At 45.6% G+C, this 25,385-nt stretch overlaps 1 protein-coding gene across 2 annotated transcripts in view; it reads right to left on the reverse strand.

The window, feature by feature from the left end:
• Positions 1–20,349: 20,349 nt before the first annotated feature.
• The window catches only part of Bicd2 (BICD cargo adaptor 2), a 49,546-nt gene continuing 44,510 nt past the window's right edge, over positions 20,350–25,385 (reverse strand). Inside the window, exons 7-8 of one of the 2 annotated variants that reach the window (XM_028763252.1) lie at positions 24,130–24,340; positions 20,350–22,411 (exon numbers count right to left, since the gene is read on the reverse strand). In XM_028763252.1, the coding sequence (XP_028619085.1) occupies positions 22,406–22,411; positions 24,130–24,340 (217 nt within the window). In that variant the 3' untranslated portion in view covers positions 20,350–22,405. Of the gene's footprint in view, positions 24,341–25,385 lie in introns of both variants that reach the window. The other variant, XM_028763251.1, reaches the window with a different exon arrangement.

Genomic DNA, 25,385 nt, shown 5'->3' on the forward strand with positions numbered 1-25,385 from the left:
TTATTAGGTACTGAGTGCTCTGTGGCCATTACAAATAATAGAAAGATGTATGAGTCAGAAAGGGGAGATATCAGAAGTTCAAGTTCATTTTAACTACATAGAGAGTTCAAAGCCAGCCTAAGACACATGAGCCCCTACCCCCATAAAAGAAAGAAAGAGAGAAAGAAAGAAAGAAAGAAAGAAAGAAAGAAAGAAAGAAAGAAAGAGAAAGGAAGGAAAGGAAGGAAGGAAGGAAGGAAGGAAGGAAGGAAGGAAGGAACCTAGAGGATTCTAGAAGGATGAACACCTAGAATTCTTCATGCTAACGAGGTATCTAGATAGGCCACGAGTGTTTAGCCAATGAGCTTTTTTTCCTGGGCATACCTTCCTGGAAAAAGTATTTAATCCCTAATCACCCTCAGTAAGACGTTTGCATTCACATCTGCCATGAAAAACACAGTTTGGGCAAGCAATAACTGTTTTGTTCATCAGGATGGCTGCGGGGCGGACAGGGGTTTGTCATAAACAGCTGTGCCTAAATCTCCTGTAGATGGCCTCTCTTCCAGTCCTTCCACACTTCTGGCACTCACTGGGAGCCAAGCCAGATTCTACCCCGTACCAGGCTCAACACTGGCCCTTGGGCCCCCATTCTCAACTCCTCGCTGTCCCCAGTGGCATCTGGCTGCCCCTGAGATGTAGAAAGAAACCAGCACAGAGAACTATGCCAACCAAAGAAGAAGCCTGCTGGAGCCAATTTTCACCAACATCATGGTACTGGGTAGGAAGTCCACTGAGCTGTAATCGACAGACTGTATGTCTGTGTGGCTGCTGACAGCTGAAAGCCCGGGGGTTGGGGTCAGGGGGTTACAGACTGACTGTTCCACTTCTGTGACTCACCTAATAGAGAAAAACTCCGGGCACTGGATAGGGAGGAGGAGGAGCCATTATGAAAAGGAAGGCTGTGTTCTTCCAGAGGTCTTACCTCCCCAGGGCTTCTTCAGGGCAACCCATTCAACTGGGAGAAGGCAAACTGGCCGAGTCCACCACATCTGAGGACTTAAAGTACGAGTGAGAAGCTGGGAAGAAGGCTCTGCAGTGTGAGAAACCCGAGTTCAAACCCCAGACCACATGAAAGTGGGGACGGGGAGAGACACTGGCCAGACAGGATGGGGACTGGACAAAGACCTCATAGCCCTGGGGACACAGGAAAGACAGCTGCTAACTCCAGAACTTCTGAAGGCCTCCCCTCCTTGACCCTTCATATCCTTAAAGGACTCATCACTGGGTCCCTTTTACCTACTTTCATGACTGAATTTTAACAACAAATTATATCTCATGATAAAAGGCCAAACCCAGCTTTAAAGAAATAGCAAACATCAGACTCAAATATGGTCAGGATGTCAGACTTCCCAGACCAGGAACTTGAACTATGAACACTCTTTTGAGGGTGCCGGAAGTTCTGGGCAGTGTAAGCAGAGAGAGGTACAAATCTTTTTTTTCTTTGGTTGGTTTGGTTTGCTTTGAGGTATAGTCTTACTCTGTAGCCCAGGCTGCCCTGGAATTCAGTGATCCTCCTGCCTCAGTTTCCTTCGTATAGAAATTACAGATACCCTGCCCAGCTGAGATGGACAAATCTCAGAAACTCTCATTTCTTTTTAACATTTCCCTATTTACTTTGTAGGGGAGAAGGGCACACACCACAGCCCACGGGTGGAGGTCAGGGAACAATTTATGGGAGTTAGTTCTCACCTTCTACCGTGTAGGTTCTGAGGATCGGACGAAAGTCATCAGACTTGATGAGATAAGCCTTCTCACTGGAACAGCTTTTGTCCACACTCACCTTGCCTTTAAAAAAAACACAAAAAACAAAAAACAAAAAACAAAGCCAAACAAGATCTTACTATGTATCCCTGCCTGGCCTGGAACTCTATCTTCAGACTCTGAGATCTGCCTGTCTTTGTCTGCTGAGTACCGAGATCAAAGGCATACATCACCACAAACAACTTTTTAAATAAAACATCAATGGTACAATCTATGGAAGAGATAGAGTTTAATAGTTTGCTTTGCAGTGAATACTGTCAAAAGAACAAGAAAAACCGCAGACACCAGTGGGGACTATATTTGCAAAAGACACATCTGATAGAGGACTGCTATCAGAACTACACAAAGAACTCATACAACTTAGCAGTAAAAACACCAGCCGATCAGAGAATCTAATGAGACATCTTACCAGCCAGCAATTAAGATGGAAGGTAATCATCAAATACCAGCAGGAAATTGTAAGTTAAATTTAAAAAAAAAAAAAAAGGAGACACCTCTGCACCTCTCTGAGAAGAGAAAAACAAATTCCAAACAAGCAACCATCATGGCTACTGAAAATGCAAAAAAAAAAAAAAAAAATGGGACTCATTAACCAGAAGATGCAGGACATTTTCTTACAAACGTAAATGTGATCTCGCTATGTGGTCAATTACTATGTTTCTTGGTGTTTAGGAAAATGACAGCGGTCCTCAGCTTTCCTAATGCTGAGACCCTTTAACACAGTCCCTCATGTTGTGGTGACCCTCAGCCATAATATTTTTTTCTGCTATTTCATATCTAAAATTTTGCCACTGTCATGAATTATAATGTAAATAGCTATTTTCTGGTGTTTTTAGGTGACTCCTGTGACAGCCTCATTTGACCAGCAAAGGAGTCATGTCCCACAAGTTGAGAACCACTGCTTTACATCCTCAACTGGGCATGTTGGAGTACCCCTTTAGTCCCAGCACTTGGGAAGCAGAGACACATGGAGTTCTGTGAGTTTGAGGCCAACCTGGTCTACAACGTGAGTTCCAGGACAAACAGGACTGTTACCCAAAGAAACACTGTCTCAAAAACAAAGTAAAAAATTATGTCCTTTCAAAAACCTGCATATAGATATTGGTATCAGCTTTGTCCGTAACTGTCCAAATTTGGAGGACGCTAGTGTCCTTCACGAGGGGAGCTCAGTATCAGATCTATACACATCCATACAGAGCTGTCAGCTGGTGTGAAGAGTGTCCCAAGCCCTGAGATGACTCAAAGGGAATGAGTCCAGAAACCAACCCCAAAAGACAGCACACTGTGAGCTCAGTTCCACCACATGGAAAAGGTAAAATTATGGACGTAATATAGAGATCCGTGATAGCCAGGGACTGAGACGGGGGAGACAGAGCATGACATTACAATGGCAGACATGTCACTATGCACTTCCCAAACCTGTAGACTATACAACTTGACTTGAGCATGTGGCCCACTCCTGTCATTCCAGCACTAAGGAGTTGGAGGCTTGAAGATCAGAAACCCAACCACAGACCTGTCTCAAACAAACAAACAAACAAATAAACAAGCACAGTATAAGTTGTTTGGAGTGGGGCAGGAGACTTACAAAACTTATTTTCTTCTTTTAATAATTAAATTTGCTCTTTGACATGCTAATACATGTATATAATGCACCCTGATAGATAGCTTTTGCCTCTATACTCTCTTTGTCCCTCCCACGCCCACCGACTCCCTCCCCTCCTTCCAAATCCTTGGTCCTCACCCATGTCTTTTTCTTTTGTGACTAGTTTAACCAGGGTTGTTTGTGTGATGTTTGGAACTGCCTACTGAAGCTTGGTGGAGTCACGAGTGGGCGTGAAACTTAAACAATGAGTCTCCCTGACCCCACCAGGCGCTGAAGGCCCTGAAGGGCCACGTGAGCCCCTCCCGGACTCGGGACTGACTCTCATGGGAACTGTTGCAGTTAGGTTTGTCAACTTGACACAATCTAATGGAAAGGAAATCTAAAAGAATGGTTGTCTAGATCAGGTTGGCCAGTTGACAAGGATTGTCTTGTTAACTGGCGTGGGAAGACCCCACCCACTGTGGGCCACACCGTTCCCTGGGGTTGTCCCTGACCTGTGAAAGAGTGGAAAAAGCTGAGCACAGACACCCAGGCATGCATTCTCTTGCCACTATGACTATGATGTGACTGGCCTGCCTCAGCTTCCCCTCAGTGATCAACTATACCTGGAATTGCAAGCTAATCAATCCATTTCTCCCCTAAGGTGCTTTTCATGAGGTTGTCAACTGGGAAGGAAAACTAGGACAAAAATGATCTGTCCTTTCTGCTGACAGTTGATGCAACCCTAAAGTCTCCTTCCTGGTCTCTGTCCCTTTGTAAGTTCGTGTATGTGTGTGGAGGCCAGAGACAGGCATCAAATGTTTTCCTCTATTGATTTCCACCTTGTATTTTTGGGGGCAAGGTCTTTCATTGAACTTCTTTCACATCTGGCTAGATGGGGGCCAAAGACAAGAGGGTCCAAAGAAGCTCCAAGGCTGGCTAGCCTGGTAAGCACAGCAGGCAACAAGAGACCCTGTCTCAAACCAGAAGGAAGGCAAACACTGAAACCTGAGGTGGTCCTCTCACCTCCACACACATGCTATGGCATGCATATGCCCTGCTCACACATGTGAACATGTGTGCACACATGCATAAGAAGGTGCAAAAATTAAAATGCGTTAAGTATTAATCAAGAGAAGCAGAAGAACGCATTACAATGATGTCACCAAACATAACACTGAAAGGACAATATAAACCCCATTTGTCTCCATTTTGAGGACTGGGCCTGATTTCAAAAAAGGTCATAAGGCGCCAGCTTCAGGAATAGACTTTAAGTCCCAGAAACTAGGTCATAAGACACCAGCTCTAGGAGCAGACCATAAAATCCAGAACAGGATCATACAACCGTCTCCCAAGGAATAGCCTGGGGATAACCACAAAAATGGGGAAATATCTCAGAATGGACCGTCTGTGCTGGACAGCCCTGTTTCATCATATACTATTGAATGCTCATGATATAGGAATGTAGACCACTGATGACCTGTGACCCCTTGTACCCACCAATAGAATTTTAGATTACCTAATCCTTCTCGAGAGTTCCCCTGGTTCCCTATAAGAAGGCCTGCCTGCCTTTATCTGGGGTCACCATTTCAAAGACTGGTTGACCCCCACATGCTGGTTGATTCTTTTTTGCATACTATCTGAGTCTGGGGTCTTCCTTCAGTGATATTTGGACCCTTACAACACATGCAGCAGTTAAAATACATGTGCTTGGTACTTTAAATAAATGAAGAATCACAGAACATAAGGTGTCAGCAGAAAGGGAAACAAAACACTGGGGAACATTCCCATACTGGCTTAACCCTGCAAATGACCACCATGTGATATCTGTGGACATGAAGCCAGGAGAACTACACAGGGCCACTGATAAATTCACAACAGGGGTACAGATACACAGGAAACTTGGTTTCTACTGTTTCGTGTCTCAATATTAAAAAAAAAATTAATAATGTCTGGGGTGTTGCTCAGTGGTATGGTACTTCTACAAAGCCCTGGGTCCTATGCCCAGCACCATAAACAACTACAAAATGAATGAGGGATGGGTGGATGGGCGGGTGGTAAATGGAAGGACGGACAAGTGAAACTTAGGGGCATGAATGCCTACACACATGCATTGCTGTCCAAAGGAGGATGTACATGTCCACATGACCCTTCAGTCCTGGCCAGAGCTGCTAATGGCACATTTAAGAGTGCTTCTACCTCAGCAAACAAAAAGTGACTCCGTGACAGGAGGAACCCAGAAAGCAGGAACCCTGTTAGGCAAGACCAGTAGGGGACTGAGAGGTAGGTATCTACCAAGAATAGGACTCTGAATGTCAGAAACAGAGACCATTTAAAAAATATTTTATTTTATTTTTTTGGTTGTGTGTATACACATGTCCATGGGGAAAAAAACCCAGATCCCTGGCTTTTAGTTTCTAGTGTTTTACTCCTTAAATATTAAAAGTTAAAAAGCAGTTGTGAGGTACCCAACTTGGGTACTGGGAATCGAACTTTGGTCCTCTGGAAGAGCTGCAAGTATACAACAGCAGCATGGGCTGGGGTGGGGTCAAGCCCTGGAGATGACCCTAAAACACCAGACATATCCGTTCACTTGGCTAAAGGGATCTGGTATCTCTCTTCCCCCAGAGAACAGGAAGAGAGGGCAGGAAGCACAAGACTCCTGTCCAGGGAGGAACTCATGAAAGACAGGCAGGTGTAGTCCAGCCACCTATACATGTGGGTGAGGGAGAGGTCCAGCCTCTGGGACAATCGATGGGAACAGTGGCTACGAATCTCAGCAGACCGGAAGTTCCCTGAGTCACTGGGTTATGTAAGTGCTGTGGGCCCAGTGACAAAGAGCAGGACTATGCTGCAGGGCAGGCTTGGCCAGCAACTACCACACCTCTTTGTACTCAGAGAAAATTCAGGCATTTGTGAGAGTATCTCCATGTACTGAGGAATGGTGGCACCCACAACCCCCAGGCTACCTTGAGGTGGTTTCCAGACCCTAAAAACAGCTGCCAGGAGGTGGGCAGACAAGTAGGAGCTATTGCACTGTAAATAACACAGGGCTAAGGGATGCCTTCAGGCTGGGACTAAGGGGTCAAGGAGGCAAGGCTATCCAGAGACTAGAATTGAGCCAACGGCCCCCAGGCACATCTGGCTCCAGAAAGATGATGCTTCTGCAGGACCAAGAGGGAAAAACTAAGCCCTCAAAACGGAAGATAAAGGTGAGGCTGTGCAGAGGGAAGTTAGGAGGTGCCCAGGATTAAGACTGCTCAGGATGGGGCTCCCTAACCAGGAGACTGTATGAGGGTGCCTAGGATCTGAGGAGCTCCCACATCAGGGAGACGATGACCCTTCCCACTGCCCCATGGACAACTCAGGCCAGATATTAACCTCAGCCTCTCCCAGTGTACCCACCTCAGGTTAGCAACATGTGGAGCCAGCAAAGCCACTTACAATGAACACTGATGACACAGAGGCTTCACATCAACAGTCACCAAGCTATCAGAAAACTAATTAGACAATTAACCCAGTCTGGCATGGGGTTGCATCTGACAAGCCTGTAATCTTAGCTCTTGGGAGGTGTAGGCAGGCCAGCCTTAGCTAGTAGCAAATTAAGGCACCCTGGCCTACTCAACAGCCTGACTCAAAAAAGCAACAAGTATCAGTTCACTGTAGAGGGCAACATAGTTTTGGCTGGTTGAAGACTTGATTATGTATCTCTTTGATAAGAAAAAGCAAAGCATAAATAGTTCACAATGAGTATTAGTTACTTCTTGCCTTCCTGTGACCAAACACCTGATGCAAGGCAAGTTGGGAGGAAGTTTTATTTAGCTCACAGTCTGAGGGACTACATTCCAGCACACAGGAGCTTGAGGCCAGATTGCATTTGTCATCAGGAAGTGTTGGGCAATGAATGCTAGTGCTGGGCACTTTCCTGCTTTTTGTTCAGTTCTGGACCCTACCTCAGAGAACGGTGCTGCCCACAGTGGGTGAGTCCTCCTCCTTCAATCAACCTAGTCTAGACAGTCCCTCACAGGCATGCTGAGAGTGGTCTCTGGTGTGAGTCTAGGTCTTGTCAACTTGACAATCAACACAAGCATCTACATCCTGCTATGAGCCTAAGAAAATACACTCTCTCACACACTTTTTGTTTTATGTTGTTTGAGACAGGGTCCTTCTGAGTAACCCTGGCTAGCTTGAAACTTTCAGCAGTCTTCCTGCCTTGGCTTCCCAAGAGCTGGGTTTACAGTCATGAGCCACCTCCCTAGGCACTGTAAAGCAGCAGCTCATTAGGGGTGATCTTTCTGGGAGACAACATGGTTAATATCTATTAAACAGGACATGTGAGGAGTTGGATATGTAGTTCAATAGTGGGGCTCTTGACCTACCTTGCTTACTATCTTCAAGGCACTGGGCTTAATCCCTATCATAAAAATAAACAAATCAAGCAAGCAAATGCCTTTTTATAGAACCTGTCCTAGACACACCTTTGAATTGAGATAAATCCTACCCCAACCCTAAGCCAGAGCTTCTCTGTCTCAGTACTCCTGATGTTTGGACTAGAGAGTTGTGGTTTTGTAGGATGGCATGAGGGTTATTGTAATGTCACCTTGACTAAGTCAAGAGGTGCCTATGAGGTACTTTTGGATGAGTTGGTGTTTAAACAGGCAATGCCTTGTACTGTCTGCCTGTCCAGGCTGCTGTAACAAACAGTGCAGACTGGGGGTGGGGCTTATAAACAAAGTTGATTTCTCATAATTCTGGTGCTGACATCCAAGATCAAGGATCTGGTAGACAGGGCTCCCCACAGACAGCAACTACTGTGTGCTCACATATGACCCAAAGGGTGAGTCAGATCCCTCAAGTTTTTCTTAAGGGCACTGGTTTTGTTCAGGAGGCTCCTAGCCTGCTGCCTGATCCCTTTTCCATAGGTTCCATTTCCTAATACATTGTGGGGCAGGGTTTGAACACATACATGTGGGAGGTACCAACATTCAGACCGTAGCATCACATAAAGACACATGGAGGGGCTTCAGTCATCAGTCTAAAGGCCCAAAAGGGGACCTAAGTCTGAGAAAAGGTTAACACTGCCTTCTCAGAGCTTAAACCGAAATGCCTCTCAGGAGCTCACAGCCTGTGGACTGGACACACCTTTGGGTTTCTCGCTGCTGTTGCCTCTGACAAGCCCCACAGATGTGCGAGCCACTTCCTGACAAGAAGCCTTATTCCATATATGGAGTACAAAGAACAGAAGGGTGACGCTGGCATTCATCCACTAGATGCCAGCAGCCACCCCCATGTCAGCTGTGACAACTGAAATTGTATACACCTTCCAGCAAGGGAAATTCGATTCCCTAGGCATGTAGCAAAGAGAGGGGGTACAGTGCCCAGAGCAGGGACGCCAAGGAGGTATAATGGCAGCGAGGGACAGAAGAACAGAGGCCGATGGGAAGAGATGAAGAAGATCTTTGGTGAGAGGAGCAAATGCAAAGGTCCTGAGGTAGGGCTATTCTTGACCCCTAGAGCTACACAGAGGGCCATGGAAGACCAGGAAGAGAGATGGGCACTTCAAGTTTAATGGGAAATGGTTGAGGGGCCCTAGAGAAGAATGATGAAGGTCATAGATATAGGGGTGTGGGGCAGTGGACCATGCCGGGAATCTTGGTAAGATTGAGGGGGTTCAGAAACCCCAATACCCTCATACCAGAGGATGGCTAGGTGTGTCACCTACTCCCGACCAGGTTCCTGTCCTGACACATAGTGAAACCTTATTTAAAAAAATAAATAAGTATGGAGCAATTGAGAAAGATAGCCAATGTCTAACACACACACACACACACACACACACACTCTCTCTCTCTCTCTCTCTCTCTCTCTCCTGCCTCAGCCTCTTAGTGCTGCGACAGTTTTGTCTGCGTTACAGTTATCCTTCTTCAGAGAGGTCAGAAAGCCAGCTACAGCCTCCATAGCCCCTCCTTCCTGGGAGACAGCCTTTCCTCTTTAAGGCTTCTGAAAACCTCAGTGGTGACTAATGGAGGTATCTGGTGTTGTGTTGTTGTTTAGCACCACTGGTCTTGAGTCAGACAGCACCTCTCTATCCAGGAACATGGCCCTCACATCTGTGTTGGTCAGCTTCCTGCTACTGTGACAGAATTCCCAAGAGAGTCAAGTTTTAAAGAGGAAAGATTTTGGCTCAGTTTCAGTTCCTGCTCACCGGTTCTTGTAGCTTTGAGCCTGTAGACACAGCACATTCTGGTGGCATGAGGTGGTAAACTGTTTGCCTTGTGGTACCTAGAAGTAGAGTCCCAACTCTATTGCCCCAAAGAGATACCCTCAATGACCTCACTTTCTCCTATTAGGCCCTATATATTTTATTTGAGAGAAAGTCTCCTGTACCCAGGCTAGACTCAAAGTCACTATGTAGCTGAGGATCTCCCTGAATTTCGGATCCTCTTCCACCCCTTCCCCAGAGTGTGCACCACCACATCCAGTTCCTGTGGGCTGGAGACTGAACCCAGAGCTAGGCATGCTAAGCAAATGAGTCACACTTCTTGGCTGCAGGTCCCATCCTTTAAAGGTTCCATCTCCCAATAAAGGCTATCTTATCAAGCCTTTAACATGGGCTTCGAGGGACATTCCAAATCAAAATGACAAAGTTCAGACTTTTCAAGTGAGGCTGACTTCATTCCCTACCTGGGTCCCAGAGAATATAAAGCAGCCCAGGCTTGCCAGAGTATCCTCTAGTCATAGTGAGGCCCAAGAACGGATATTTGGCTTCAGAGCGGCCCTCTCATATCTCCACTGGCTCTCAATTCTATGTCTTTTGTTTGAGTTATTATGAAACGGAGAAAAATCACAATCTCCAGCCCCAGTGGGAATCCCTCACAAGGGAGATGCTTTTCTGTGCTGGGCTAGGCAGTTGGGAATCTTTGAATTTTTGCTTCCTGTGAATCGTAGTAGTCCATGTGCTGACATCTGCAGGACTGAGGCATCTGGAGGAAATGCTGGGCTGGGAGCCCCTTCCACATGGGCTACAGAAAACCCCTAAGAAGGGGCTGTATAGGCTTGTGCCATCTGTCTAAGACTGGGAGGTCAGTGAGGGCCTTTCAAGCCTGTGGTCTGCAATCCCAGATAACCTGGAGACCTGAAGGTTACACTCCTGCACATGATGCTTACAGGAACTTGGTGCGTACAACCCCACCACTGCTTCCCTTGGAGCCCACAAGACAGTGCTCATGAAATCCAGGTGGAAACGATGCCATCCCAGCTCCAGGGTGGACAGATCGCTCATGAGCAGAGTCCTTCTCCCCTGGCCATGACCCACACCACCCATGGCATTTTCTGACAAGCAGACAAGCAACTGACAAAGTCCTTAGATGAGAACAGCATTTTGTTTTATGGGTGGGAAGAAAGTAGCTTTCTGTCTTCATGGATGGTGCGATGGGCCATGCAGAGCCAGCAACAGCTCCTGAAGCCGGTTTGCAACCTGTCCGCTCTGAGGATGGAGCTACGTGGAGAGGAGACAGTGAACAGAAGAATAGACTTGATGGTGCACATCTGTGCACTTAGCAGGTTGAGATGGGAGGACTGAGATCCAGGCCAGCCTTGACTACCCAACAAGATCCTATCTAAAAACGAAAAGTCATGTGATAGTGAGCTTTTGGTTAAAGTTACAAAATGTCTGAGGTAATTAAAAAGGGTTCACGTTGGTTCAAGGTTTTTACAGGTTTTAGCTCATGTCTTGTGTCCTCTGCTTTCCTGTCTGCAGTGAGGTGGAACATCATGACCAGAACATACGGTGAGGCAAAACTGCTTACCTCGTCAGCCAGGGAACAAAAGGCCAAGATGAAAGGACCGATGTTGTCACAGTCACCCACCTGTAGCCACAGTCACCAGTGGGGACACATCAGATGACTCAAAATTCACTCACAAGACCCCAGGTCAAAGGCTCTACATCCTGGGGACTTGCGGGACACACACACACACACACACACACACACAGCAGTCAAAACCTGACCAAGCTCCTCTCAGTGTCTAGGTGCCTTCCCACAGTTCAGATGCAACATGAGTCATCGGAGAAACCAGCTTCTAGCTGTTTACAACCAAAAGCACTACAATCGCCATAGAGGAACCCTGTGTCTCCCCCTAATACAGAACCAGCATTATCTGAGTCAAACTGCAGAAACCACTCAGTACTCCAGGTCAGAAGACCAAGGAGGAAGCTGGATCCCAGGCAGCCTCCAGAGAGAAAGGCTGATACCCTGGACTTCGAGAGGCTGGGGGCTGTAGCACGGGAGGAAGATATCCACTGTGACATCCCTCAAAGCCACCGCTGCAGAGGGTTTGATTCAAGGGCTGGGACGGAGCGTTGGCCTACAGGTGGAGCTGAAGGAGACTTCTAGCCTGTCTCGCTTCACAAGTTCCAACAAGCAAGCTTTGGGCTGCAATAATAGGCTCTTGGAAGCCAATGGGCACAGTTTGTTCTAGGGTCATTTTACTCTTAGCATTTCATCGCAGGAACACACCACAGCATGCTTGGATGCCGGTCAGCTGGCTCATAAGCAAGGGGATTTTTTTCCTTAGTATACATAAGTAACGGTATAAGTCTTTGAGTCTAAGTCTTTGAGTAGATTTTCTATTTTATTGCTCTTGAGTAGAATTCTTGGGGTAAGCTGGCACTGGGGATGCACATCTCATTATTCAAGACACCAAGGTAGATGGATTACTAAGAGTCCTGGGCCAGACTGAGCTGTAAATAGCAGATTGTATCGAAAGGAAAGAAGGAAAGGAAAGGAAAGGAAAGGAAAGGAAAGGAAAGGAAAGGAAAAAGGAAGGGAAAGGAAGGGAAAGGAAGGGAAATGAAAAAGGAAAGGAAAAAGGAAAGGAAAAAGGAAAGGAAAAAGGAAAAAGGAAAAAGGAAAAAGGAAAAAGGAAAAAGGAAAGGAAGATAGATTGATTCTAGCTGGTTGTGATGGCACACACCTATCATCTCAGCACTGGGAAGACAGAAGCAGAAGAATCAGAAGTTCAAAGTTACCTTAGCTACATACAGAGTCGGAGGCCAGCTTGGGCTACTTTAGGACCCGTTTCAAAACAAAAAAATTATAGACATAGAAACTTCTGGATCTTTTTTTATTGAATGCATGACACATGTACATGATGTGTAGATGGATAGGTGCTTTTCGACAATGCACCTAGGGGTCTAATGACAACTTTGAGTGTGCATGTGTATGTCATTTATATGTGTATGGCATGTACATAAGTGTACCTGGTGATGGTCTGTGATGTGTATATGTGGTGGTGCACATGCGTGTGGTGTGCGACTGTTTTGCTTTGCTAATGACATTTAGGTATTTATTATGTTTTGATTGGTATTTTCTTTTTCTTTTTCCAGATGTTAGTGTACTTTAATGGTAAAATTCTTAGCACAATGTGTCTGACATATCTTCCTTAGCCTTCATCCAGGGACCTCTGAAACAGAAAGGTGCACTCACTGCATATGTCCACTTGTCACAGTTGTCATAGGAGCCCTTGAAATTCGGAATGAAGGACCATTGTGTTAAGCTTGCACAGTGAGTTCAGTTAACGGGACCCATGTGTGACACCTTTATTCAAATAATCATTTGTACTCTTAAAACTCTCTACCCAGCCTCAAACTCCACCATTTTATTTTCTAGTTTTCCGTTCTAGCATATGCTCTTTGGTTATCCAGCTTCTTCATGAATCTTTAGTCTTCATCCATCTTCTCCACAGAACTGCCTGTGAGAGTCCACCAGATGCCCCATCACAGAAGTCCACAGCGCCATTCCTGCTCAATCTCGCCACAGAGCTCCGAAAGCTGATTGGCATTTTCTTCTGACACATCTATTCAAGCCTTTCACCCAACTTAAAATTGGGTTGGTTGCTTGTGAGACCTTGATCAACCAAATGGACAAGGTCCAGATAGACCATCTATAAAAATGGAACTTTGACCCCACCCAGAGTGACATGAACAGGAAGGCAACCCTTATCTGTAGAAACCAGCCAAGGAGGGCAGCCTGCGTGGACAGCCTACAGGAAGTGGGATGCTATCTCTAGGGACTCCTGAAAAGCTAAATATTAACCTCTAGAACAATCAGTCCCAAACAGCAGGACCTGATCAATAACCTGCTTCTACCTTAGAACCAAGCAGAAAGCCAAATACACTTCCCTCTCTGACCCAACCTCCCTAACCACAGCCTCCAAGCAACCCCTCTCCCCATCAGAAAGCCTCCTCCTCTCCGTTTGCCTCCCAGTCTCTGTTAAGTACAAGGGCCTGCTCTATTGAGAGGAGGTTCTGAACAATAGCCTCTGCTCTTCATACATCTGTAGTCTTCCCTTATTTCAACACCTGACACCTTACTGCTGACCTGCAAGAGAGCCAAGATGGCTCTGTGGGGCAAGGCTCGTGGTACCAAACCTAATGGCCTGAGTTTAATTCCCAGGACCCCCAAAAGTTGTCCTCCGACCTCCACATGAAGACTGTGGGGCACCCACCCACCCACCCAAACGTTTTACAAGTCCTGGGACTAGGGCATGTAGCTCAGTTGGCAGAATGCTTACAGCATAGAGCTCTGGGTCCAGTCTTCATCACTACATAAAACAGGTGTGGTGGAACATGCCTGTATTCCAGGACTCGGAAGGTGAAGCATGAGGATCAAGAAATTCTAGTTCCGGGACACACAGGGCTACATGAGACTGTCTCAAAAAAAGCAAAGCAAGAGAAGTGATGCTTTATATATTTGGGTACTACTCATCTACACACCTATCAGATATACAAAAGAATATTTTTCCTTTCTTTCTCATCTATCTATCTATCTATCTATCTATCTATCTATCTATCTATCTATCTATTTTGGTTTTTCGAGACAGGGTTTCTCTGTATAGCCCTGGCTGTCCTGGAACTCACTCTGTAGACCAGGCTGGCCTCGAACTCAGAAATCCGCCTGCCTCTGCCGCTCAAGTGCTGGGATTAAAGGCGTGCGCCACCACTGCCCAGCGGATACTTTTTAATAGTAACTGCTTTGTCTTCTTAATATCTTCCCTTAAAGAAATCCTATAAAAAATTTTTCTTTCTGTGTGTTTGTCTGTGTGTATGTCTGCGTACTATATGCATGCTTAGTGTCCACAGAAGTTAGAACAGAGCATTGGATCCCCTGGATCTGGAGATACAGATGGTTGTGAGCCACCACGTGGGTGCTGGGAATCATATCATGTCCTCTGCAAGAGGAACAAGAGCTCTTCTTAACCATGAAGCCGACTCTCCAGCCCTAGCTTCCTTTTAAAGATTTAATTATGTTCATATGTATGTCTCTGTGGACATGTATATGCATACACGTGTGCAGTGACCCCCCCCAATATGGAGTCCAGAAAAGGGTGACAGACCCCCTGGAGCTGGAATTAGAGGTGACTGCAAGTTACCTGATGACAGTGCTGGGAACCGAACTTCAATTCTCTACAAGGGCAACAAGTGTTCTCAAGTGCTGAGCCATTTCTCGAGCCCTTAATGTCCCTTAGAATCACATTTTTAAATTCTAGTGAAGCTAGTTTGGCATTTTCTTTTATAGTTCATCATTTTACTTTTTTTGAAAGATAGATTTATTTATTTATTTGATGTATGAGTACAGTGTAGCTGCCTTCAGACACACTAGAAGAGAGCATCAGATCTCATTACAGATGGCTGTGAGCCACCATGTGGTTGCTGGGAATTGAACTCAGGACCTCTGGAAGAGCAGTCAGTGCTCTTAACCGCTGAGACATCTCTCCATCCCATAGTTCATCATTTTAGTATGGTATCTAAAACAATGTAAATACCTGCCCCGGAGTTTTCAATATACACTGACAACTAATCCAAGACTACTTTTTGGATAACACACATCACAGGCAGGGCCAATATCACACCTAAAGGGATCTCGACACTTGAGAGGCTGAGGCAGGACGGTGAGTTTGAGGGAAGCCTGTAAGATCCCACCTCAAACAACACAATACACTAAGCCCCCATTTCTCACCCTCAATCCTTATTACATTCCTGCCCAATGGATGAGCTATAGTAATTAATGGGTCATTACTATCATTTTGAGCACATTTCAGTCCATTAAGAAAGGATTTTTGTTTGTTTGTTTGTTTGTTTTCAAGATAGGGTTTATGTAGCCCTGGCTGTTCTGGAACTTGTTCTATAGACCAGGCAGGCCTTGAAAGCACAGCACAGAGATCCACCTGCCTCTGCCTCCCTAGTGCTGCCAAGGGCCACCAACTGCTGAGCAGGAGTCTTTTTTAAACCTTCATTTAAGGGCTGGTGAGATGGCTCTGCAAACAAGGCACTTTACTATAGTCAACCCTGATGGTCTGAACTTGATCTTTGGAACCCACACAGCAGAAGGGGAGTCATCCTCTGAGCTCATACGTGTACCATGACACATGTGTCCCCACACATAACACAAAACATAAATGTAAAAATTAAAATAAAGCAAAAAAACAAATTAAAATAAAAAATATTAAAATAAAATTAAATAAAAATAAAATTAAATAATAAAAATAATTAAAATGATTTTAAATTATTAAATAAAAATAATTAAATTAAAATTAAAAGAAAATTAAAATAAAATAAAAATTAAAGCAAAAAAATGTTTCCTCATACAATGCTTCCCCTTTGATCTTGTCTCAAATAAATAAACAAACAAGCAAACAGATATCTTTTAACAATAAAATAAATTAAAACAAATTTTTAAAGGGGCCTGAGAGATGGCTCCATGGTTAAGAACACAGATTGCTCTTACAGAAGACTCAGGTTTACTTTCCAATAGCCACCAGTCAGCTCATAATTGTCTCTAACTCAGGTTGCAGGGGATCTGATGCCCTCTTCTGGCCTCGGTAGGAACTGCAGGCACATGCTGCACAGACATAAAAGCAGACAAAACGCCCATGCATGTAAAATGAAAGTAAATGCTAACAATATATTAAAGGAAAAAAATGATTTATCAGAGGCTTAACTTGCATTACCCATTCCTCTTGGTAGACTGTAGGCCAAGGAATGGGTCCATTTCATCCTTTACTGAGCTTGTAAGCAGAGGCGATCATGGTACTTTTGTTATCCTTTGGAGTGCTAATGCTGTCTCCTTTCACATTTCCATCGTCAGTACCATGTATTTTCTCTCCCCCTGCCCCAAGTCAACTTGGTTAAATATTCTTCTCCTCTGTTTTAAAATATCTATTCAAAGAACCAGCTTTTTTGGTCATTTCCTGTACCACCTTTCTATTTCCTATCCCACTGACCTTTAGCTAAGCATTTCCCCTTTACAAATGCTTAACTACACAACATGAAACGCGTTGTTTTTCCACCTTCATATAGCTCAATGCAATCTTACATCTCTGCGGAGTCTTTTGTTCTTGTGCTCTGTAGAAGGGTGCTGTTTAATCTCCAAATATGTACTTTACAGCTTTCTTTCTGTTAATGATTTTTAGTTGAACTCCACTGTGGGCTCCGAGTGCAAGTTAAGGTGTGCCTTGGGAACAGAATAGGGTGTCTTGTGTGTCCGTTCCACATGATCTTCTGAAAAGTTTATTTTCTGTTGTTGAAAGACGTAGTTGCCAAATACCTCAGGTTGACTGGTGGTGCTGGGTCACACTACCCTCACTGATCTTCTGCTCCTTTCCTATGCCCACAAGTGCACAAGCAACATACACACAACCACAAGTGAGTCAAATTCAGAACCCCTGAGCATGCTAGGCAAGTACTCTTCTACCTCGAAGCTTCGTCCCCAAGCTTTCTGAGACAAGGTCCTGATACTGGCCTGAAACTCATTGTGTAGTTCAGAGGCCTAGAACTCACAATCCTCCTGCTTCTGCCTTCTCTGTGCTAGGATTACAGATGTGTTCTATGCCTGGATCTGGTCATTCCCTGCTCAGCAGTACTGAAGTGTCTGTGTGTGGTAGTGGATTCATATATTTTTCCTTGAAAGTTCTAAGCTTTTGCATGTGTTTGGTGTTCTATTGCTAAGTAGATATATGCTATGGATTGTTAAGTCTTCTTGTAGGAAGAAAACACCTTTTGTTTCTGAGAGTTTCTATTTCCTATCCCACTGACCTGTGGCTAAGTTTTTCCTCTTTATGAATACTTTAGCTATATAACATAAGACGTGTTAAGATGCTTTTTCACCTTCATTTAGTTCAATGCAATTTTACATCTCTGTGGAGACTTGTTTTGTTCTTGTGCTCTGTGACATCTTCAGGTTGGTCTTGAGTTTTTTATATAGCCGAGGGTGTTTTTCCAATAGTGAGGGCTCTGCTCCCATCACCAACTTATCTCCCAGATGCCCCTGGCTCCTACTACCAGCACATTAGAAATTAGTTTCAACATAGGAATTTGGAGAAGATAGCATTTGGACTCTGGCATTCCACTGAACTCAAGTTCATGCCTCCATGTCAGAAACCTCCAATCTGTTAAGACGATCCCTGATTCATCCATTCAGCAAAACTGCTGTGCTTGTGATTCAAAGAGGTTCTTGTCTCCACACGTTATGACTGTGATGTGATCACAAGACAAGATTCCCTCACGATTCCAATGGGAAGGAATGGGGGTGGCAAACAGGAGTGGTAGGTCCCAGGAAAGTCTAAAACCCAATGGGACAAGCAGTAACAGATCCTAAGGGTGCAGATCACTGTTGTGGGATGAATCTGCCCTGCAGAGGTGACAGTACCATCTTCAGGAATCACTGGGAGTTGGCACACCCCCGCAGTGGTTCTCAGCAGTGGCCTCACCTTCACAGGAGCGTGCCTGAGTCTGCACTGTAGGCTTTTACTTGAATCAGTCAACAGCACCTGTTAGGCTTAAAGTCTTGGGGGCAGCTCTCTCCTACAGATCTGTGGTGGGCCTGCCCTTGTGCTAGCCTCTTCCTGGGCCTCACGGCTCCTAACACATCCTTTAATTTCTAGGTAAAAGTAGCTGCATCCCCACAGCTTCAGACTCTGAGCCTGTGATCACCACAGATCCATTCCTCCACTGCCTTCTGCTTATAGATAACTGGCTGGTTGCCTTCTCTTGAATGGCACCAGCTTCCACAGAGTTTGCTGATTTGTACTGGTCAACTTCATCAAAGAGCTATGGCTACACATTTGCCCTTTCCTCAGCAGGCTTTCTCATTTGTTCCAATGAGAGTGGGCTGGGTTTCCCCAGATTTTAAAATTCTACTTCCCTTCTGACCTGTTCTTTCTTAATCTCTCTTCTGTAGTACTGAATTTTTATAAGCAGTTCCAAGGAACCTGCCCCATTAACACTTTGCTTAAAATATGGGTCTTTTTAAAAAAAAAAATTTTTTTTTTATTTTACGTACACTGGTGTCAGGGTGTCAGAACTTCTGGAACTAGAAGTTACAATAATTGTGAGCCACCATTTGGTTGCTGAGACTTAAACCTGGGCCCACTAGCATTGCAGCCAGTGCTCTTAACCACTGAGCCATCTCTCCAGCCTTAAAATATGGGTCTTGGAGCTGCTTTTTGTCCAGTGTTTCATCATTCACCTTGCTAGAATGCAATGATGTCCTCTAAGCTGCTTCTGTATCAGACTACTGCTGGGATATTTCTATTACCAATTTAATTTCTTCTCAAATGTCTACTGCTCATTTCTTAAACAGGCTAAAGTGTGTCATCAATTCATCCTTTTTTAATCCCCCCGCCTTTAAAGGAATTTTTGGGTCTGTTGATTTCTCCCTTTTTAAATTATATTTATGTGTTTGTGTACAAGTGCACGCACACACATCTAGAGGCCAGACGATAAGCTAAAAGAAGGGTTCTCTCCTTCCACCACGTGAGTTCTGACTCAGGTCTTCTGGTCTATCAGCCAGCACCTTTACCCACAAAGCCATCTTGCTGGCCTCATTTTTCACTTTTGTTTTACTTATACAGTTCTAATCTTTTTAAAAATTGTGCGTGTGTGTGTATGTGTGTGTGCGCGCGCACGCCTATGAATATGAATGCAAGTGTTCATAGAGACCAGAAGAGGATGTCAGATCTCTGGAGCTGGAGTTACAAAAGACTGTAAGTAAGCTTCTTGATGTGGGTGCTGGGAACTGAACTAGGGCCCTTTGTAAGCACAGTCTGCACTCAAGTTCTCAGTCATATCTCCAGTCCTGTCTCACTCTAACTTTTAAACAGTTCTTTTTTTATTTTGGGCTTAAGAGAGTCAATATTTTTTGTGTATAATGGTCCACTATACATATATATATATTTTTTCTTACATATATATATATCATATATATCAGTTCCATATATATATCATACACACACAAATATATAATATATATCCTTAATATTTCTGTAAAACCAGTAGTATATCTGTTTTTATTTCTTATTTTAGTAATTTGAGTTCTACCTCTCTGTCTTGGTTTCCTAAACTACTGTCAGAGAAAGGAGACTGCAGAGGTCCAGGGAAGGCTTCTAGAGGGAGACCCTGGGTAGGCGAGGCTGCCAGAAGAGATGACCAGAGAATACTCTGACAGCTACTGTCTATGGAGTTAAGACACCGCCCCAAGTTCTCACACCTACAAGCAGTTATCCCAAAGCACTGTGTATCTCTGTACATATTCCTTCAGTTAAATACAGCTTTATATTGACAAGTGAATATATAATAAACCTTGTCTCCAAGATTTATTCATTTCCAGGTCTGAAGCAAGACTTTGGCCAGCACAGGTTTCTATCCCTGTGAACTGCTACTTCCTAGACAGCTTTGTGCCATGAATCCTACAAACTGCAATGAGTTCTGACCACCCTGCTGCCAGTCTTCATATTGAACAATGTGGGTAACCCCGGAGGCACATCTTGCCTCCCAAGGATAAATCCCAAGTTGTTTCAGGCCCCCACCTTCAGTGTCCAATAGGATTGGCTGTTTGGGGCCCAGACTTACCATACCTGCTGGAAGTGGTCATCTGGTGCAGGAGTGAAGCAATCACAGAGGGTACGCATGTGCTTCAATTGTTTTATTACTCTTTATTGGTCCTACCAATGCGACTCTTTACCCAGGCCCGCTTTTCCTATGTGTGCTGGCTGTGGAGACGGTCCGACCTCAACCGCGACCAAAGTCTCGGCTAGTCTCACCTTCCTATGCCTTCTCCCCACTTGGCCTCATTTGCTCAAAAACAGAAGGCATCCACTCATCATTGTTTTGGGTCTGTGTAAAGGTGCCTTGGCAGGAGAACATGCATATGACTTTTAAAATAAAGACCAACATTCTGACACTAAGGTAACACACAGAAAAAAATACAGTACTTAGACATCATTGCAAATAAATACCCCATACAGATGATGTTATCTTAAATGTAACAATATTTTGTATGAATCAACACTGTAACAGAAGGCAAAGAGTCCCAACAACTAGGAATAAGAAATGCTCATTCCAGGAAACAGAATTCTTCAATTCCTAACAATTTATATTATTATAATTTGTCCCTTTTTAGGCTGGAGGACAATCTCTCTTCCTCCACTAGTACCAATTTGACCACACTCTGAACCTCACTTAGCAAGGAGTTTACTAAGGAGTTATACTGACTTCTGTTTCCTGAAATTAACAGTGATTAGTTACACCAAGCAAGAGAAGATATAATGTCTTACTTTCACATTTGCAAAGAATACTATGGCTAACCCTCTTCCCTACTCACATGCCGACTGCGCCGGCTCTCCTGATGTCCTCAGCTCTTCACAAACGTGATGTCCGTACAGCTTGCTTAGCTTGTCCCATGAAGTCCATTTGGTTCCCAAAGCACAGTCCAGGTTTGTGTGTGTGTTTGTTTCTGAGCCCCTGAATTTGTATGTGAAGAATCACTGACTAACAGAGTTTTGCACAATCACTGTTCTCTCCCTCAATGAAGATGCCCAAGTACGAAGTGAGGCAGGTACCAGCTGCTCCACAATGGCCTTCAGCATTCCCAACTAGCTCTGCTGCCCGTCCTGGAGACCTGACTCGGCTGGGACACCTCCCTGAACTGATGAAGGCACTACTGGCAATGGTTACTAACAAGAAGGTGTTGAAATAGAACACCTAAAAATCGACGGCTGTAGAATTTTCTAAGTGTACCACAATTTGGCACGACAACCAGAATAACAAAACAATTCCAATTTGGAATTTCACTGGTGCAGTTGTATAAAATTCTGTTAGTCAGTCATGCTTCACAATGTCCTAAAACCCAGAAAATTCTGGAATTTATAGGTAATACTACTCATTCAATAATTTATGCTTTCAAGTGCCTATTATTGTTTTAACCAGAGCAAAGGTCAAGTTTTCTTCTTGTTACATTGAACTATTCCTAAGAATAATAATAATAATACAATATGAAAAAACCCCAGAATTGGAATACCCTGGATTTCTTAATGAACATGGCATTTCAAATCTGTAATTTCAAACATGAACCACAATGCCGTGTCTGCTGAAGGCTGCTGAGCCACAGCACAGACACACTAGGCAGCTCCCTGCCGGGTCGGAGCCTCACCCGAAGTCTAGCTACACACCAGGGAGCACAGCTCTACCTCATGCTGACACAGGTCAGCACACCAGAGCTAGGACGGACAGCTACAGGACCACAAGCACAGACCACGGCATTGGAGACCGTCTCTATGCAAGGAATTAAGGAAGCAAATATAATATCAAAATATCAAAAGTGCACAGGTTGATCGGATAAAAAAGGAGCATGTGTAATAAAGAGACCCCAGGGCAGGCGTTCACAGGCTCCTAGTGAGCCTGGCGGTGGCTGGTGGAAGCAGGTTCTTCGGCCAGAGGCCTTCCCAAGCAGCAGCTCGCAGCATTTTCAATAGTAAAGCTTTTTTTCCTCCCATTAAAAACTTGGGGAATGCTATTTTGAAAAGAATTACAGTGGCATATATTTTGAAAAGAATTACAGTGGCATATCCAAACATTTCTAAGTGGACTTTAGGCTGCCCTTCCTTCCTCTGCATGGGCCACAGGAGGGAAGGGGGAGGGGCTGCAGTGTGACGGGGCCGGGTGGCCACGTCCTCCCAGCAGCTACTCTACAGCTGAAAACAGGAGAAAACAAGACAGCATTAGAAATCAGTCACGTGCCACTTCCTGCTCACTTGACAGCTACAGCTCTTGTTCTGGGAGTGAGCGAGCACATTAGTTGGCAGAGAAGGCCTGCATGTGTGTTAGGGGATGGGGCTTCAAGTGCCCACAAAGCCCCAAACAGTGTAAGAGGAGCTGTGGTCTGGCCCCAAGAGAAAGAAAAGCAGAAGGTGGGTGGGCATGCAGGCAGCCATTCCCAGGATGGACATGCAAGGGACACATGTGGCCTGTTCTATCCACAGTCTATGACCATGTGGTGCCTAGAATCTGAACAGACTGGGACACCCCAGGCACCAGAGGAAAGAAAGAGAAAACTGTTTTTTTGAGAGACTACAGGGTCCCATAGTGGGTAGCAATTTCACCACACCAAGAAAGATGCCTTTCCACAGGGATAGCCAAGCAGCTGTCACGGGAGCTGGGAGTCTCAAGACTAGATGCCCCATAGGGACTGGGAGAGAAATACTGAGCAAAGTCCTGCTTTACAAGTCACTTAAGCAAAAACCTGATGCCACAGTGCTGCACTGACAGAGCATCTGAGAAAGGAGAGCCCTCGGTGGCCTTTCCTCCTTCTGTAGTATCCCCAAAGTGCACTGAGAACTGCACAACTCTTACCTGCTGGTGCTAAGTACAGCTCCAGGCCCATAAAAGGTGTCCCTAGCACACCAAGGGACTCTACTGCACTGTGCAGTGTGGTAGAGCACTAACAGTTCCAAAAGACTGCTTCCTTGGGTCTGACCGATTCTAGGAAAAGACTCAAGCACAAGAGAGGACCAGAGAACAGGCTCTGCACCAAGGACCAGGATCTGACCAGGCACTCGGAGCACTTTCTCATCAAAGAAGGAAACTGAGGACCCCAGGCACTCCCTGGGCTATGGTTATGTGTGCCTGAGGTGTGAGGGGCTCACTGCAGAATGCAGCCCACGCTCTGCCTGTCTGGGCTATGGTTGTGTCTGAGGTGTGGGGGCTCACTGCAGAACGCAGGCTCTCTGGGTCAATTCCCTCTGGGACTGGGGAAGTGCTCCATTTCTGTCCTGAATGTGGTTTGCAGTGAGATGCTGCACAGACTACAAGGAAACTCTTCATGAAACTACGCCAATCACAGAGAGCTAACCTAGGCTAGTCCTATGATGCAGGCTAGAGCCTCACAAAACTGCTTTCAAGTGCTGATATTAGACACATGCGAGGAACATGCAAGTTTTAACTCAGGTTCTGCCCCTGTGAGTGCCCAGGGAAGAACTCACCCTTGGGTTCGCCTAACAGTGCCTGGAGGCCCTGGAAAACACTTTCACCCCACTGTCTTCCACAGAGGTGTGCAGTTCCACCCCTACCTTTGATACCAGCATCCCAAAAGACAGCAACTGACATGGGATATCCTGGGGGGGGCTGTGGAGTGAAAAGCAGCACAAAGCTCAAAGTGTCCTGGTGACAGATGTACCCCAATGCTGCCACTTGCCTACAATGCCGCCCTCTGTGCGTTAGTCACGTTAAGACCGGCCTAGCATTGCTGTCCCACTGCTGCAGCTGGGTTAGTTGAGGTGAAGCAGACGTTAGCGGTGTGCGGCGCCCCACAGCCCTAGTCACAGTAAATGCTGTGCTTCTCGCTGCAGAACACCTGGTTGGCCAGCCCGGCGCCCTCCGCCCTCTCGCTGGCACAGGCGCAGGTGTGACTTACGCTCGGTGTGGCTGGCTTGGCCTTGGAGGCTGCTTTGTTGCGGCCCCTGCGGGTCTGCTCATGGTCCAGCTCCAGCAGCTCCAGCCGCTGGGTGAGCGCCAGCTTCTGCTGGATGGCCATGCGCAGCAGGGAGTTAAGAGTCTTCTTCTCATCCTCTGCGGCTGCCAGCTGCCGCTGCATCTCATCCAGCTGTGTGATGTATTCGTCACACCTGTGGAGACAAACCATAGCTGAGAGGCCAGACAAGGGAGAGCAGGCCCCGGGTACCCCAGTCCATGGCATCTCTCATGTGGAGACTGAATCACGCTTGTTCTGGTTCCTATTGCAAAGGCTCCTTTGGGAAAAGGCCTCGACCAGGACGAGAGGTAGCGCTCCAACAGAAAAGAAAGGTTACCTTCAATTCAGTGTTACTTCATTTGTTTCTTTGTGAGGAGAAAGGGCAAAAGGAGTGGAGTATGCTGCCTAGTTTCTGTTAACCTGACACAGACTATAGTCATTTGGGAAGAGGGAACCTCAATTGAGAAAATACCCCCACCAGATTGGCCTTTAGGTAAGCCAGTGTGACATTTTCTTCATTAGTGATGTGGGAAGGCCAGCTCACCATGGTGCCGTCCCTGGGTCCGAGGTGCTATAAGGAAGCAGGCTGAGCAAGTCATGAGAGCAAGCTGTAAGCAGCACTCCTTCACTGCCTCCCTAGGTTGATTAATTAGAAGCTATCACATAAAATAAAAACTCCCCAAGTTGTTTTGGGCCATGGTATTTTATTACAGCAATAGAAACCCTAAGGCATGGGGTGTTTGTTTGCCAGCTTGAAGTAGTTCTGATAAGCAAGGCTTGACTTGACGCTCACCCATTTGCCTTCCTTCCAGTAAGATCTCTCCCACTTTAAGAACAAAGAGGTGTCTCAGATACTGAGACATCACTAGCTCCCAGGATCTGGGTGTAAACTTAGAGAAGACTGAATTTGATCCTCCTGCACACCGTATCTGGTGGTCAGTAAGCCTGTGCTGAATGACAATCAGAGCCAGGGATGGACGGTGTGTGGTCACCTATGGTGACGCAGCAAGCCCACCCCATCGTGTGGAGGAAAAGAGCCTGGCCAAGGTTCCCTTGTGACACCAGCACACCTGTCTAGTTGGGGTCGGGTGGAAACTCAAGACCCTGGGCAGGTCAACTCTCTAGAGCTGGTGGTGCGCCCATGGACTCTAAGCACCACCCTTCTGCCTCCCGTGGTCCCCAGACCCAGTTGGCCTGAG

The sequence above is a fragment of the Grammomys surdaster genome, unplaced genomic scaffold (assembly GCF_004785775.1).
Source record: "Grammomys surdaster isolate TR1022 unplaced genomic scaffold, NIH_TR_1.0 137, whole genome shotgun sequence".
Taxonomy (NCBI): domain Eukaryota; kingdom Metazoa; phylum Chordata; class Mammalia; order Rodentia; family Muridae; genus Grammomys; species Grammomys surdaster.